The 17926-nt window shown below is 35.2% G+C and overlaps 1 protein-coding gene across 6 annotated transcripts in view; it reads left to right on the top strand.

Moving 5' to 3' along the window:
- The window catches only part of LOC129950092 (protein dead ringer), an 86543-nt gene that overhangs the window by 61646 nt on the left and 6971 nt on the right, over positions 1-17926 (top strand). For 3 of the 6 annotated variants that reach the window (XM_056061895.1, XM_056061897.1, XM_056061896.1), the window contains exon 8: positions 13769-13828. The exons of the other annotated variants lie outside the window; for them this stretch is intronic. In XM_056061895.1, the coding sequence (XP_055917870.1) occupies positions 13769-13828 (60 nt within the window). The remainder of the gene's footprint in view (positions 1-13768; positions 13829-17926) is intronic. 6 annotated transcript variants of the gene reach the window in all.

Genomic DNA, 17926 nt, shown 5'->3' on the forward strand with positions numbered 1-17926 from the left:
CTTTTCGGCAAATGAAATATTCTTTTTTATAAGTCCGTTGGGAGTTTTTCAACCGAATTGTACTTTTTACATCCCCATACCTGCGATCCATATAAAACTATGCTCTCAGCTACTGCTTCAAATACTTTAATCTTGCTACAATGTGCTATACACTTCATGAAGCATTGTTTCCAGGTCATATTAATAGCAGTTTTCGCCTTAACTTATTTCTTCTTCAAGTGTTTATCCATATTTAAATTATTTGTAATAGTAATGCCATAAGGTATTTGTATTCTCGCACACATTGAATATTTTCGAGATTAAAGTTCCATTTTTCATTTGATGCCTTACGTCCACCACCACTTTTAACAACCATACCCTTCTTTTTGAATTCCGCTGACAATACTGGTAAACCCTGTTAATCATGAGTTTTTGAGTTTAAGGTGAATGTACAAACATGACTATATCATCTGCGAACAGAAGTGCCACAATCCGCATTCCTGCGAAATCCACTCCACCCGGCATGCAAGTAGTCTAAAAGGTTATCAATGAATAATGCAATAACAAGGTATTGCTTTAGGTACAATCTTGCCTCAATCCCGATGAGGTTTCAAAGCAGTCTGAGTGTTCTTCACCTGTCCATACAACCGCCCTTGTTCCGCTATATAGAACGCGACGAAACTTCAACGATATCCCAACACTATACAGCTTATAGAATAGTGCACCTCTATCGATTGTTTCAAAAGCTGCTCGATAAAAAATACATATGTACCTACAGCTTTTTCCTTTGTTTCAAGAAATTCTCTGCCAAGCTCCTGAATATAAAAACATTATATATTGCGGAATATCCTGGTCCTTATCCAGCCTGCAACTCCCTCAGCAAGTTTCCGGTCTCAATACAACTAACAAGACGCTTGTGCATCATCGTTCTAAATATCCTGTAAGATGCATTTAAAAAGGAAATCCCTATGTAGTTAGCTGCGTCAAACAACGATCCTTTTTATGGATTGGAAATATAATAGCATCTCGAAATTTATCTGGTATTCCACTGGAATACCATTCGATCCTATTTTTCCATCTTTAAGCGTCTCCAGCGTTTCTTCCAACTCGCTAAATGTAAATGCACAGTCCAGAATCCAGATAGTCGACTACGAATCCAGGTGCTGAAACTTTGTCGGCGTTATTACAGGATTTAAAAGATCCCTGAAATGGGAAAGCATTACATTTGAAGACAGTTCTTTGGGGATAGTTAAACGTTTTCCATTCAGCTCTCTAGCCAGTTTCCAAAAATCAGCGGAGTTTTTACGAGATACTAATCGGACTGCTTGCTTTTCAACATATAACTTTTTTTTAGTCTTACAAAGCTCTTTAAACTTCTTATTGCGGACCTCAATATAAAAAACCTTAAATAATCCTTGGGTGGAGTTACGGAAGATACTTAACCAAGCAAATGATGTTTAACGAGTTTTTAGACATTCTTCGACAAACAAGAGTTCTTTTTTATATTTTCTTTCTTTTGATTGAGTCCTTCTTGTGGGTTTGAGGCTTTAACAATCCGTTCTAAGAAGGAAAAGTCCTCGATTTGAAGTGATTGGAGTTGCAAGTCTAGAGATCGTTTTCCATTTCAGTTTGGGCAGGAGCCGCATAAAGGTTATTTCCACATCATGCTCAGTTTGAAGTTGTATTGTCACAACAACAGGTGGTCTGATTATGATACTTCACTAATCTCAAAATCTATGATAACATAATCTACCACTGCTGCTTCTTGGCCGCCCACAAACCTTAAATGTCCTAACGAGTCGCCGGCACTGGTTCCATTTAGTATGCGCAGACCAAACGTACTACAAAATTCTAATAGTTTCTTTCCTCGTGCGTTAGAGCGAGGATCTTTTGATTGTCTGCAGAACCTCTTAAATTATTCATCACTCCTGCCTGCGTTCCAACTCTCGCATTTAAATCTCCAATTAGCATCACGTTTAAGGCATTTATACCAATGAATGTATTTGATAATTTTTTGAAGTTGTCTTCCCAGTTGTTACAATTCAAATACACCGGTAGTATCGTAAGACGGATGTTGTAAGTTTTAAATTCTAGAATCGAAATATCGTTGTATACAATTCGTAAAGTAGTTTCAGAAAAAACCTCAGAAAAATATCGTTTTAATTATTTCTCACAAGAAGTCGTAGCCCTTCACACAATTCTTGATGCTATACCTACGTCCTACATTCATGAAGTACTTGCAAAGCTAGTTAAAAGCTCGAATGTGGTTGGTTTAAATCGATTTATAAAAGGCTGCGGTCTGGCGATGATTTACACTATGATGAGGCAGCAGACAGAGTGTCCGCAATAATTTCGTCTAATGACTTCAAGATACATTGTAACCATTTTAATGCATATTCTGTATACCTATACTCATGGGTTATTGAATTTTTCTTTGTTATAGCGTTGTTGGCCTATTGGTCGCTACAGCTCCAAGTTTCGGCGAGGCGGCTGTTTAAGAGGTGGGGTGCGTTAGACCTTTTTTTGTTTAAACGACACACCAACCAACATGCAGACATTTATGAGGTTTGTATCTTTCGAGTATGTTATGGCTGCGGCGGGTGGATGGCGGCGCGGCGGGGTGCGCATTATGTATAAGTTTTTTTTGTGAACTGACTTAGAAATTTATCGCCCATTGTAGTAATAGTGAATAATTATACACTATTTAACGCATTTTTTAATGTTCGTTGGTTTTTTGTCCATAAAATGTGATGATAGAAACCGCCAGAAAGAAAATGAAGGTAGGTCCCTGGCTAAGCCGTCGACATTTCACGTGCACCTTTACAATACAGAACACAACACATATTATATTGTATAAGGCCCCAACTTTGGTTTAACATGACTTACTTATATACTTGTCTTTCCTATGCACTATGCTATATCTATATTGTACTACCTATACTCGTACATACTTGATACATGTATTTTCGTGTCGAACAATAATGAAAATTGTATAGTTTCCATGTTTTGTTATCGTCTAAATTATAATACCGTGTAATCATTTTTAAATTGATGTCGACGATTTCACTACAAAATAAAAATAAAAATAAAAAAAAATAAGTTTATTGGATGGTGGTTGGTTGTTGGATATTATAGCCGTGGTCATTTTCATTGTTGAAAGATTAGAGGATTTTCATTGGATTGCGTTTTCAATGAAGAGGGCGTGTGCTTTGTAAACAGAATGATTCATATACATTTTCTATTCTACTTAAAATGTAGAAGGGACTTTTAAAATGGCATAGACATTTTGGGTATTAAAAAATGATTGCCTAATCAAGCTTGGGCAAATCATTTAACCCCTAAACTACTGGAATCTAAATATAATTTCTCAGAAGACTTTTTGTTCTGTAATTATTTAAGGCTGAAAATGTCCGTTAAAAAAAATGTCACCTGGAAGCAACGCAAAACCATTTATAGATGCTGGAAAACAATAATAAAATATGATGCTTGTCAAAAATAAATGCTGTGTTTATTCAGTGTGATAATTTTTAAAATAGTTTTTTACTTTTAAAAAACATGAATGAATGTTAAATTTGGTGTATCAGGCCTTTGACTCAATTTGCTTGATTTTTGTGTACTTCATTGAGAAAAATGGTTGGTCCCATAAAATCACACACTTGCCACGAAATGTACAGTTTTGTTTTCAACATAGTTGCTGGAAGTTGCCTGTGCAGCAGATGGCAGACGACCAACACATCTTTTCACAGCAGAATAAAACTTTGAGGTGGCACAGTTATAGGGATTGAACCCAAGACCTTTGGCATGACAGTCCAACGCACTATCCATCATGCCACGGGTACTCCCAGTTTTTGTAGCCATATGCAAAAAATGATACAAAATTCTTGTGGCCATGTCCTTCTTTTTGATTTGAAGGCCATTTTGACCTATGTGAGTATCCATCATATCGACCGAACTTATGTGGGCGTTATACTCACGTGAAATTTTTAATTTTAATTCGACTTATTGGTAAGCTTTCCCTTTCCTATTGTTGCGGGAAATTTTTGGTGGCTGGGTTATCAAATAAGTTCTCAAGAGTGGTGTTTTTTTTTTTAAATATTAACCCCTTCCAACATCCCCTATTAAAGCTTATAGCATAATTGAAGGGCCTGAAGCGTCTTCGGTACGTAACAGCGACCGAGCCCTTTTCTTTGGCTTAAACGGCGTTGTCCCTTCTGATTGGTGCTCTTGCTGCCTTCCTACTGATAAGAGAAGCATGAATAGAGCTTCTTGGTTTGCAAGTTTTATGTTTAATACTTTTCTTGCAGCTTGTAATAACTCTTCAGTGAAATTCAAGCTCTGTTTATCACATTTAAAGACCAATTAAATGTAATAACAAACGAGGAAGTATAGCTTTATAATAATTAAAAAAAGGAAGTTTAGTTTAAGATTAAAACTTCATTTAAAATTTGATGCCTAATATTTAAGTGCTGTTTTGCAATATGCATATAACTTTGTGACATCCATTTCCTGTAGAAGACTTGTGATATCAGTATTTGAAGTAAAGTCACTTACTGGGATAAGTCTTCTTATTTCTCTAAATATCGCACATCGTCCGACAAAATGAAAAACATCCTCGCGCTCCTTCAAGTAGCACAGGTTGCATAAAATCGGTAAGTCCTCACAGTGAGGAATGTAGTTCATATTAAGGAATTCTCCTCATAGCCGCAACATGGACGAAATTCAGTCGATGGTATATTTGTCGTGGAAGTAGTTTCTTTCCCGGAGATCGTAGTCTAGTCTACTGTAAATCATGCGGTGCAGTGAGCTTTTGGCTTGCTCCGTGCATTGTGTTTTTGAGGCTTCATCCAAGGTTACTATAGTTAAGGTCAACATCCACCTGCTCGGCTATTGTTTAAGAACTACTTTCATTGGGAGAATATAAATTGGCATATCCAGAACTTTGAGGATGTAATCGGCCTGCAGCTTGAGAGTTTTTATAAATAGAGGCGATAAACCCTTTTTCAGCATGATATTGTAGTTTGGCGTACTTGAAGAAAGGTGGAAAATCCGTTTTATGTAAAATCGGAGCAGTTTTTTCACTTGTTTATATTTCTGACCTCCCCAAGCTTGCGCTGCATAAACATAACTGATTCTGATACAGCTTAGAAGACCCTCAATTTACTGGTTTACGTTTAAAGCTGTTTTCGCCTTACCAAGTTTGTCAGTGAGATGTTTTTCTATGATTAAGTTCTTAGTAAAGCAGACTCCTAGATACATGTATTCTTTCACCAAATCTACTCTTTCACCATTATAGTGCCATTGCTCACTTGCACCCGATCTTCCACCGCCATTCATAAAAACCATCACTTTGGATTTATTAACTTTTACCACTAGGTTCCACCTTTTACAATAATCAGCAAGCTTATTTATTATTAGCTGAAGGGACTGCGGAGTATACGCGAGCAAAACAATGTCGTCAGCGAAAAGAAGAGCTGTTAACGCTTGCGTACTCGATTCCTGCTGGTAATGCTTCGACTATATCATCAATGAAGAGTGCAAACAAGCTTGGACTGAATGCACAGGCCTGTCTAACTCCTGATTTTGTTTGGAACCATTCTGATAAGCATTGGCCATTCCAAATTGATGCTTTGGTAGTCTTGTATACATTTTGCAATACTGTACCGAACTTAAGCGACATTCGTATCTGGAAAAGCTTGTAAAACAGGGCATTGCTGATAAACGAGTCAGCAATGGAGCGGGGTAGAAAAAAATGTTATCGACGGTGGAGTATCCCGATCTGAAACCAGCTTGGTACCCACTAAGCAGATTATAAGAATGTATCCAATCACTTAAACGACTCAGCAGAATCGAAGTAACTACACGGAAAGAAATAAATTGCGAATATTACAACGTCAGTATGGTTGTGAACACAATACTGTATGGCTTAGAAGATTTCCATTGGATAAAAGTTGTATTATAGTTAATTTGGCCATAATGATAATAGTAACGTCAACAATAGTTATAGCCGATACGCCAATGCCAGTGTGGGAGTCAGGCCCATACCGACTGGCGACATGTACAACGCTTCTAGCAGAAAAGTCAATCCATTATTGTTATGTCCCTTATTCTAACATTGGAGTAATCACAATATTACGTAAATCAATGAAATAAATTATATAGGTTATGCTCGATAAATACTATTTAAAAATTTGTATTCAAGGAGCATAGGTTAGGTTAGGTTAGGTTAGAGTGGCTGTCTAGATATCATTGACACACGTAGACCTCAAGGGTCCATTGTGATACCACTAATGAGGTTACTCATGGGAGTAATGAATTTAAACAAACCATTTTGTGCTTTTAATAAAGTTAGAGAGACGTTTTGTGTCAATATTTGCCAGTTCACTGGTATTATCGAAGAAGGGATTACCGAGAAAGTAATTCCTTCTAATGGAGAGTGCTGGACATGTACATAGAAGGTGTTGGACTGTTTCCTCTTCCTCCTCGTCCATGCAGCTTCTACAGAAGTCATTTGTGTAGACCCCTAGCCTCAGAGCATGTCTACCTATGAGGCAGTGTCCCGTTATTACTCCAATTGTAGAGCTTATACTTTGTCTGCTTAGTGATATCAAGCCTTTTGACCGTTTTAAGTCAATACTTGGCCATATTTGCTTGGTTGTCAGGCAGGTGGTACTTCGTGACCATCTAGTATTTGTTGTTTCTAAAGCATATTGCTTGAGAAGATATTTGCATGTAGCAAGTGGTGTTCCTATGTTATGTTTTTGTCTAACATAAGGCAGAAGTGTTCCGTTTTTGGCGAGCTCATCGGCTTTGCAATTTCCCGGAATGTCTCTGTGGCCCGGCACCCAAATGAGGTGAATGTTAAACTGTTCCGTCATCTCCTTCAGAGATGATTGACAATCGTGGACTGTTCGAGAGTTTGTGGAGACAGACGCGAGAGATTTAAGAGCGGCTTGGCTGTCCGAGAAGATACGTATATCCTTACAAGATATAACGTTTTCTTTGAGCCAGGATAGTGCTTCTTTTATCGCCATTACTTCTGCCTGGAACACACTACATTGATTGGGAAGTCTATAGGATAGACTGAGATTCAGTTGTTCTGAAAAGATACCACTTCCAACTCCGTGATCGGTCTTTGAACCGTCAGTGTAGAAGTGTACCGCATCGTCTTCCAGGGGTCCCTCTTCTTCCCAGGAGGATCTTGAAGGGATGGACACATGGAATCTTTTACCAAATACCATTTTTGGGGTGGTATAGTCTAAGCGATCTGGGATAGATCTGAAATTGTCTAGAATGGTTGTATGTCCAGTATTGTTACTGGTCCATTGAGAGGTGGCTCTAAGCCTTACACATGAGTTGGCAGCCACCTTTTTAGAGAAGATGTCAAGTGGTGTTAGGTTTAAAAGCACTTCCAGTGCTGCGGTTGGTGTTGTGCGAAGTGCTCCTGTGATGCACATACCTGCTGACCGCTGGACTTTAATGAGTTTATTTAGATTTACCATCTTATCCAGTGCGGTCCACCATACGACGGCTCCATAAATGAGTATCGGCCTGATTACCGAAGTGTATAGCCAGTGGGTTATTTTTGGGGAGAAGCCCCATTTTGATCCTATGGCCTTTTTACAAGTAAAAAGCGCTACAGTAGCCTTTTTGACTCTTTCATCAATATTTGCCTTCCAATTTAGTTTTTTGTCTAAAATGAGGCCCAAATATTTAGCTTGGTCGGAAAAGCTTAAGGGAGCATAAACACAAAGTAATTTCAAAGTAATTGAATTTCATCATTATTAAACAAAAAATCTGGAAAAAATAACACAGAGATTTAGGTTAGTTTAGGTACTTGTTTTTATGTTTTTTTTATTAACTCAATGTGTTGGATTCAATCTGAGTACTCACAATGTCAAAAAAAATTAACAAAAATAATTGTTTAAATTTCACTCGGACTGTTTTAATACTGTTTATTATATATAATCACCTTTCGTCTTACAAATAAGCACGTTTATTGTCGTTTTATTAATTATTGTAGAAATATATCGATATAGTAGTTATGCCCATGCACTATTGACAGTTATCCAATAAGGGTATCGATTATCACGATATAAATTATCGCGGGAAAAACTAGTAGCATTGCGACATTTCCGGTACAGTATGGGGCTGAAGGAAATGCTGTCTCGTCAAACGTACTATGCGCCCATGTGTTACAAGCAAAGATTGTGGTACCATACAGTATAGTACATAATCCCATACTTATAGAAGTTGTTGCAAGACTATGTAGGAATACCACAAAAACTTTTTTAGTATGGGTCTCCACGCCATACTAGCATTGTCATAAATGCTCTGCAATTCTTTCCGTGTATCTTATATAACGATTTTTCAATTTAATTGAGAATAAGGTTTGGATTGAGAACTGAGCAGGCCGCTCCATAAGGTCATTGTTCTAATCTCGAAACTATTACTTTGATTTTCTATTTGTGTGTTACGAGTCCCTATTTTATTGGAATCGTATCGACGCATAAGGTTTTGTAGTTTTTTTACATTTAGGTGCTGATCCGTAATATTTAAGAGCCAAAGTATAGAACCAACTCCATTGTATACGAAAAACAGCTCCATGTCATAAGGCTGCATCCACCATATTTTAAGGTTTAAGTTGTGTAACGAAAGTTAAGCTCTGTCTTTGATGGACATCAAATTTATTAACGAGAGACCTTTCCTCTAAATTAAATAAAGAAAATGTTTATGAAAACAAAAACAAAAATAAATTCAACACAATACACTTTATTCCAAGTTAAAAATACTTAAAAAATCACTACTATTTGATTGCACGCAGCTTTACTTACAAATTATTAGTATAATAGAACCCCATTAGAACTTGAAAAGTAGTACAAGCAGAACTTTTTGACAGATATTCCAGCTTAGTGTAAAATTCAATAGGCTCATCACTTTTATCCATTAGTATTGATCCTGAATGTGAAAAAGGGATCCCTAGTGCTGTTTACATTTTCAATATTCTGAAAGTAATTTTCTTGCAGTTGGCATATAGAAAGTATCAGCTCATCCAAAATCTAACAACGATAAAATGCCTTTAAATGTTTGAGCTTGATATTTTAAAAGGATATAACAAAAGACTCCTAAAACTTCTCTTAGGTATTGTTCATTGTGTTTTAAAAATTTGATCCTCAGATAAATGTTCCAGTTATTTATAGTACTCAGTTTTCTTGTTTATGTTTGGAGGTTAAAAAAAGTTGTTTGTAAGCTCAGTTTTTCAGTTAAGTATTCTTGATTGTCTAATTCGCCAAAAACCAAAGATTTCAGTTAAAAATGTAAGTGATGGAAAATACCTCCACGTTAAAATTAATTTTATATACAACTCTAACAAAAAACTCTTTATCAATAAAACGTTTGTTGTTTTGAAAAATAACATCTAAACAAACTATCGGACCGAACCGAACCGGACCAGGTACATCCATCGGTTATAATATAAGATTCCGACATCTTATTTACATTCCACTGCATCATCATCGGTATCGTTCGTTCGTTGTTCTCGGTTGGTTGGTTGGTTGGTCGATCATCATCATCATTATTATCAACGTCATTCATACAGACAATCGAGCGAGAACACCAGCAAATGAATTTTCCTATATAAATCGTGTTAACTCAAAGTCACACTTTAAACGCTTGTTAACGTGAATCGTCCATCGAACCGCGCTTAATTTACCTATTCCATCCATAAAAGCCATTCACATTACCTATTCATGAAAACAAACATAAAAAAAAGTCTCTTAACCACTCGACTGATGGACGCTGGACGACGACGGACATATAGCTGCCCGCTGTTGGTGTGGTATAGAGATAGACAGACGATGGATCACAAGGATCTTTGGGAGCGGAGCCGGACAAAAGTAAACAGATCGCACTATGGTGCATTGCAGTGCAGTGTACAACCAAATCAAATATTATCCTGGCCATCATCCTCATCCGACAACGACAACAGCGACGAACGCGGACGGCCGACAGACGCGGCGCGGGATAATGGCGACTACAACTACGACGCGACCGAGACGTTCGTGTATAATTGTGTGCTCTTTGGTCTCTCTCACTCGGCGCATTAATTTAATTAACACAATCAATGCAATGATTTCCAAGTCTATTATTCAAATATTTGATATAAAGTTCGTGGTATTCTTTATAGCCCGCAGGAGAAGGAGTAAGAAGATTGCCGGATCGGAGCGGAGCGGTAACGATGACGGTGTGTGACATTACATTTTTAAGTCCTGAATGCAAGCGGCAATAGCTCAAACGAAATGTTTATGCAAATAGCACGGCATTAACTATTCGGTTGATGCTGTAGGTAGAAATTTCTGCGATATTGTTTTTATGAGTGTTTGTGTGTCTGTTTGGTTGGTTTGTGTTTGTCTGCAGGTTTATGTGTAAAGATCGTCTCGAATGTCATTAATTTTCATTCAACTAACAGCACTTTTCGTCGATATGATGGGTGATGACAAATTCATGTTTGTTGTACAATTAATAGGTAAGATTGTACGAAGGTGTGCTGCACCCGCCTGGTGGCATTGCAGGCCATTGATCTTGATTTTGTTTTCTTCTTCGTGTTGATTAAAATAACTAAAAAAGGAGTTTAAGCAAATTTGTATGGACGTTAAACTTTTAGATTTGCTACAAAAAGAATTTCGAAAAAGGCTTAAAGGTTTCTATAATAACACATATAACTACATATTTTTTTTAATTGTTTACTTATATGAGGACCAAAAAAAGTGCACCAATACAAACATTGGAGTTATTTGTCTTGAACAAATTCAATAGGCCATGTGCCGGTTCCGGCATTTACACTCTTTCTACTTTTGCATTAAGAAAATATCGCTAATTTATAAACAGTAATTTCAAATTACCCAGGGTGATCCATTCAACATAGACGACGAAAGCCAACAATCCCGTCCTCCCGACTTAGACGAAGTAAAGATTGCCATTTCTAAGCTGAAGTCTAATAAAGCCGCTGGAGCGGATGGCTTGAATGCCGAGCTCTTTAAAGCAGCTGGAGATAAGTTGGTTAGGAGCATGCACCAACTTATCTGTAAGATATGGTCGGAAGAAAGCATGCCCGATGAATGGAACCTCAGTATTGTTTGCCCGATCCTGAAAAAACGAGACCCTCCAAACTGCACCAACTATAGAGGAATCAGTCTACTTAACATCGCCTACAAAATCTTCTGCCGTAATTTGTGAACGTCTAAAGCCCATCGTCAACAACCTAATAGGTCCTTATCAGTGTGGTTTTAGGAAAGTCCACAATAGATCAAATATTCCTATAAGGGCAGATTCTGGAAAAAACCCAAGAACAACAAATCGACACCCACCATTTTCATCGATTTCAAGGCTTTATATTCCAGCATCTACAGGGACGAGCTGTATAGAACCATGTCTAGTTTTGGCATCCCTGCCAAACTTGTTTGTGCAGGATGACCATGGAGAATTTACGCAGCTCTATAATGGTTGGAAACAACCAACAGAACCTTTCGATCTCAAAAAAGATTTTAGGCAGGTGATGCGCTGTTATGTGATATTTTTAACATCGTGCTTGAAAAAATAGTGCAGAGCTCACACGTCAACACTAGATGCACTATCTTTCGAAAGTCTGTCCAATTACTAGCATATGCTGATGACATTGACATAATCAGAAAAACTCAGCGTGATGTCAATGGGGGCAAAAATGGGTAGACACATCTAGCTAGGGACCGAGCTAGATGGAGAAGTTTGTTGGGTTTGGGTGAGGCCCTAGTTCACATAGGACTGTAGAAAGGGAATTAATAACAATCCATGTAGAATTATTAATTACTTACAGAAAAATGTCAACTAAAAGATTTTGTAAACCATGCAGATCATACAAATTTAACGGTTTGGAATGTTGGCCCCTAATGAATTTAAGTAATAAACATTCATTTGCCACCAATTTCAATTAAAATGGTCTTCTTTTTAAATTGAATTGTATCAAGTCGATAATTTCGTCAAAGATCCATAAAATAGTGTTTCAAAAATACATACTAAAATTCAAAAACTCATCGGCTTAAGGTTTTTAATAGAAATTGTAATCCCTTCAGCATTTTTAATCATATGCTATAGGATAGGGGAATGGGATGTACATTCAAAATACCAGGCAGAAACTATAACTTTTTGCGTATTTCAACATTTAAAATACCAGGGAAAAGTTGGACGCTGTTTAAATTATTTCCTTGAAAGTTTATTCGACTTAGTCTATGTGTGTAGTTAAAGTTATGAAACAACCCGCAAGTCTCAAATTTAACGTACACATTAATTTCTACATAAAATACCTAAAGGCGAGCCAAGAGCTGGCAAATGTGGACCTAGTTCGAAATCGAACAAACCTACACACTGTCAAAGTGTACCATAAAATATCAGTTAGAAAACTTATAATGTATAGACTAGTAATATCTAGTGTTGCCAATCTGAAATATTTAATGAATCCGATCAGAATCTCCTGACCCTGATCCATGAGGAAACTGTCTACCATTATGTATGTGCTCTAAAAATAGATAAAAACAACATTTACTGGTACCTAAACGAACTTAATGCCCAATTTTTAACTGGTTCCATATATTGATTCAAAACGAGTTTATTTTTTAAAGTCAACAAAATTAAAAAAAAAGAATATTCCCAGTCTCTTTTTAGCCCAGTTTACCCTAAATCGTATAAATATACATCTCCCGCCAGAATGGAGTCATTTCGAAATTTACACTTTAAACTTTTTGATGAATTACATTATATCTTCCCCAGTCTTCAGGCTCTTGAAAGGTGGATATTTCCTCTTACATCCATTCCAATTTGTATAATGTATATGGTATAGATTGTGTCAGTGCCCGCCAAGTCCGTATCCTTTAACACGAGTTCAGCTTGTTCATGAGTAATGGCATAAAATTTGCCAACTGTCCGTTTGCCGAACGATCGCTATACCTACAAACATATACACGACGCGTAGGATGAAATCCATCAAAATCTCGACGTTAATTTGAAAACCTTGGAGGTTCGTTTCGTTTCGATTGGTTTGTTTCTGGTTATTGTATATTCGTGGAGAGAGTGTAGCTAGTAAGTTTCTACATTAACGATATGCATGCGGGAGGAAAAATTTAGTGCATAAATAAATTGAAAACATTTAAATGCTCTTGTTTATTTCCCATAATTTTGGGTTGATTTTTTTTTCCCCATATTTTTATTAACTGGAACTTTTGCCAATATGTCCGTATTATAATAATATCTATATATACATTTGTGCATTTTATATGATTATTCCGCCTTAATTTGGTATTTCTTTTGAGTTATAATTGAAAATGTTTGTTAAGGTTTTATTATATTTTGAGTCTTCAGCAAAAAAAAAGGTATAGCAACAAAGACGAATAATCCAGATATAAAATATCAGTAGCATAAAGCTATTATGCTTCTTTTTTTGAAAGTCTTTTGATCTCAAAAAAAAGTTATTCTTAGGTTGCTCTTCAAGGTAGCCTCGGCGAGAAATTGTTTTATTTTACGGATAATAACTCCTTTGAGTAATTCACAATATCTCCAAGATTAATTTTTGACATGAAAAGTACTATCTCCAAATAGCCACTCGTATAAAACATACAATTTGTAGGTCTACAATTAAAACAAACAACAAATATGAAAGTCTGTATTTATTATTTTAAATTAATTACATTCAGAAACTATAACTTTTTTCGTATTTCTATTGACCCATAATGTGAATTGTATTTAACTGAAGTTTATTTTACAGAAATAATGAAGAAACATTTTTGGCAATCAAGAATGAAGAATTTGAAAGAAGAAAAGAAATGTAAGATTATTTAAAACGTTATTAAACAAAAATAGAAAAATGTGTTTTACAAAAACTCATCCTTCTTCGAAAATATATAGAATTTATCAATTGAAACAAAAACAGGTATTGCGAAAGAAATTGATTAAATATTAAACCTTCAATGCTTAAATACCACCAATTGTTTTATCATTGTAAATGTTGTATGTCTCACGCATGTTTCTTTCTTTTTTCATCGAAAAAGAGAAACGGGCAAAGAAAATTAATAATTATTAAAAAATAAATTAATAAAATTTAAAATTAAACTAATTCAGCTGAAAGCTTTTTCATGAAAATATGGAATTTAACTATCCTGTCTTTGTAGAAATGGCTAAATTGGTGAAAAAGCTGAAATTATGAAGGCTGTTGGGCCATCACCAATTTACGTTATTTCTATTTAGTTTCTTTCTTTCCATTTTGTATCTAAAATCGATCCATAATCTTGTTCTGGACGACGAAGCTCTACAGCAATATTTTCCCAACTTGTATTAACAACAGCTTTGGAATAAAATGTTCTTTAAAACCGGACCAATTTGCACAACAGGTTTTTAATCATTTTATATAACTTAATTAATTCGAGCCTCACACTTTGCAATTATTTCGAGGCTATCACTAGCTCTTCGACTTAAAATTCTGTATTCAATTTTTCAAGTCACAGTCACAATGTCATTTAATAAAATCGATTGAGAAAAACCAATTATTATTTTAATAGCTTATCATTCCAATAAATATAAAAACTTGACACTATTAAAAGTATTTAAATTTATAAGAGTTTAATAAATTTTTCCATTTTAAAATATTTTGTATTCAGAGATACGCTAAATAAATTTCTATCTGTATGGTTTTAGACAATTGCACTACGAAAAATTTGTTTACAAATTACTTTGTTTAACTGTTCAATGAAATGTTTGACAAGCGTAAAGATACATATGTAAATATTTTTGCCAAAAATTAACCAATTTATAGAAAAGACATTAATAACAACAAAAAAAATGCAAAACGGTATTAAAGCATTTTTTGATCTTATTACGAAGTCTCAAAGTTATAATATAAAGAATTTAAGAAATATTTTGAAAACGGCCAGTTTCTTATTTATTTGAAATCGGCGTTCGGATTCGCAAACAAAACTGAATCTCTAAATACAAATTATTCAAAAACATAAAACAATTGGGAAGCGTTTGTATTACGAAGGGCGACATTTGCAATATTTCGAGATATAAGGACTCAAAGTTTTTTGTTCAGTGGCAAATGACTCCTTATAGTTTTGCTGTGCAAGTCCAGCGTTCTTGTCACCATCGATTTGGTTTTGGTAACCTCCTGTTGCCAAAAACTTCAATGCTGCTGATAACTTAAACAGGCTTATTCCGATTGGCGTCTCGTTTTTCTTTGGTATTCCGTAACTCATCCACTATCCGTCGCATTTGGATCTTTGTTGTTATTTTTACCCTAAATAAACAATTTTAAATTATAAAACTAGAATAAATTTAAAAAAACTTAAATTTTTACTTCTGGCGTCAACAAATTTTCCAACGAAAACTTTTGACGTTTTTAAGTGTTTTTTTAAGATAAACGCCGAACGGAATAACCGAGAAAGAAATGTGAACACGTTCCACAAGAGAGTCGATAAATTGACGTTTAACGGAATAAGCCTGGGGAGTCATTTCGTAATTTCCGAAACGATAATCGTCAAAACGATTATCATTAACGATATCGTCAATAATTTGGTTTACATAACTTTATAACTATCTATCGTCTCGTTCAATTGTTTTCAGTATAAGTTCGTTGAGTATATTTTACTATGACTTAAATGTCAAAATGAACTCAACGTAACATAATGTTTGTTCAATAGCTTAAAAATGTTATTAAACTTAGTTTTTCTCTATGAGAAATTTTGAAAATTTGCAAAAAAATGTATTGTTAATAAACATGCCACCTATTTTGTGATGTTTATTGTTATTGTCACTTTTTGTGTTATAATTTGTTGCCGCCGAAGATAAAACAATTATATCAAAATGTTTCTCCAATCTGATATTTTTATGTAAATCAGCTGCAGTAATAAACCCAATTTGGTCCAAGGGAAGGAAGTGAAGACCTCATTTTATGCACAGGGAGCATAGCTTGGCTTCAAAAATATTTTTTGTTTCCAAAACTAATCTGGATTAGTGCTTTGTGCAAGAGCGATACAAACATCGTTGCCTGTCGAATATACCAATATTCCTACGCCCCAAAGTTTCAGTAGTTACAACAAATTTGAATATTGAATGCTTATACGTACATTATGTACATTTGTAGAACGACAACCGTCTGGCAAATTTATTGTTTATAATATCATTATAAAGTCCTCTTTTGCAATTCCAAAACTACAATTGTTTTATTTATTTAACAACAATTAAGAGAAATTACTAATGTTTTAACCGAATTAATTGTATTTTTTTGAGTTTTTATTTTCATTTTGTAACAAAACTAAACTACACCGAAACTTTTTTGCTTCAATTTGCTTGGTTGTCAATGGAAATTAATAGCAGACGATACCTACTTAGCTATCGTGCAAACGCTATCGTTTTGACGATATCACTTTGACGATTATCGTCTTACGTGAAGTGAGACTATCGTCGAAACGCTTTCGTATAGCGATTATCCCCTGAATAATAATCGGAACAGCATTTTGTCTTCTGCGAGTATTCATGTCAAAAGATATGGTGTTAAGTGAGAATATAAATCCGTCTTTAGAAAAACTGTAGTTCTTAACAAAGCTAAAACAAAAGTATATATTTTTTTTATTAAGAATGCGTCCAAATATTCTATCATATATATAACCTTTTCTCATTCAGCTCCATTATGTTGGAATTATATCTTATTCTTCTACGTTCAATTTGCTCGTACCGTTTTTCATTTCCTTGAAAGTTAAACCAAATTCCAACGGTGTCCATTTTTGTAATAATTATTCTAGTCCAAAAATTTGATGTTTTTTTTCGGTTTTTCTTTCTTTTTAAAACTGTCAAACAACTCGATACTAGTTCAAAAGTACAACATTTTTTTAAGACAAGTTAGTATAACTGGCATTCGATTCTACTTTCATACGTAGTACGATTTGAAAGTAGAATCGGAAATAAGTTTCGAATAGAATCAAAAGTAGAATCGAGTTGCATAGTAGGGCCCCAAAACTTTTTTTGTACTCAAATCTCAGAAAATATTGATACAATAATAAAACAAGAAAAATAATACCTTTTTAACAATGTATGACCCCTGTCTTTTCCAAAACGATAGGGGATAATCGAGCCAACAATTTTGTCTAATTTGAAAAAATGTTAAAACCTAAAAAAATAACTGAAACTGGTAAGGCACATAATTGAAACACATGTTTATGTTGTTTAATATTTGTTTAATGTATTACCATTTTAGCTTTATGATATTATTTGTCAATATATTACTAAATATTGTTCAATATTTTTTCGAATAACCACGGTTATCAATTACACACTGCAATCTTCTGGGCATAGAGCTAACCAAATCTTGACAAACTTTTTTTGGAATCGATTTCCAAACATCCAGAATTTCTTGGAATAAATTATACACATTTCCAACTTTTTTGTAGCTCATTTTTATTTTTAAGTGCTGCCATAGGTTTTCTATAGGGTTAAGATCTGGACTGCACGACAACGGCCAGTCCAAAAGAGTGATGGAGTTGTCGATTTTTTAGTGTAACTGGCCGTGTGCTTTGGATCGTTGTTTTGTTGAAGTTTTCATACTATGGATAGGTTTTCTTCAGCGTACGGCAGCATAACATTCTTAAGGATTCTGCAATATTGAAGCCTGTCCATATGACCCTCAATTCTTTTGATCGGGCCAACGCCACACCAAGACATTGGGGCAAGTGTACTTTGGATTATATTCTTGGGATCTCGGATGGCGAACACAAGCTTTTCCATCATAATTAATCCTATTAATTTTTCATCCGAAAAAGGACATGTTTCCACTGATTGACCGTCCAGTGCTTATATTTTTTAGCAAAAGCTAACAGGCCTTTCTGTGACGTTCAGTCAGTAATGGCTATGCGCCCAAAGAGTTCAGCTTCGCGCA

Source organism: Eupeodes corollae, chromosome 3 (genome assembly GCF_945859685.1).
Source record: "Eupeodes corollae chromosome 3, idEupCoro1.1, whole genome shotgun sequence".
NCBI lineage: Eukaryota > Metazoa > Arthropoda > Insecta > Diptera > Syrphidae > Eupeodes > Eupeodes corollae.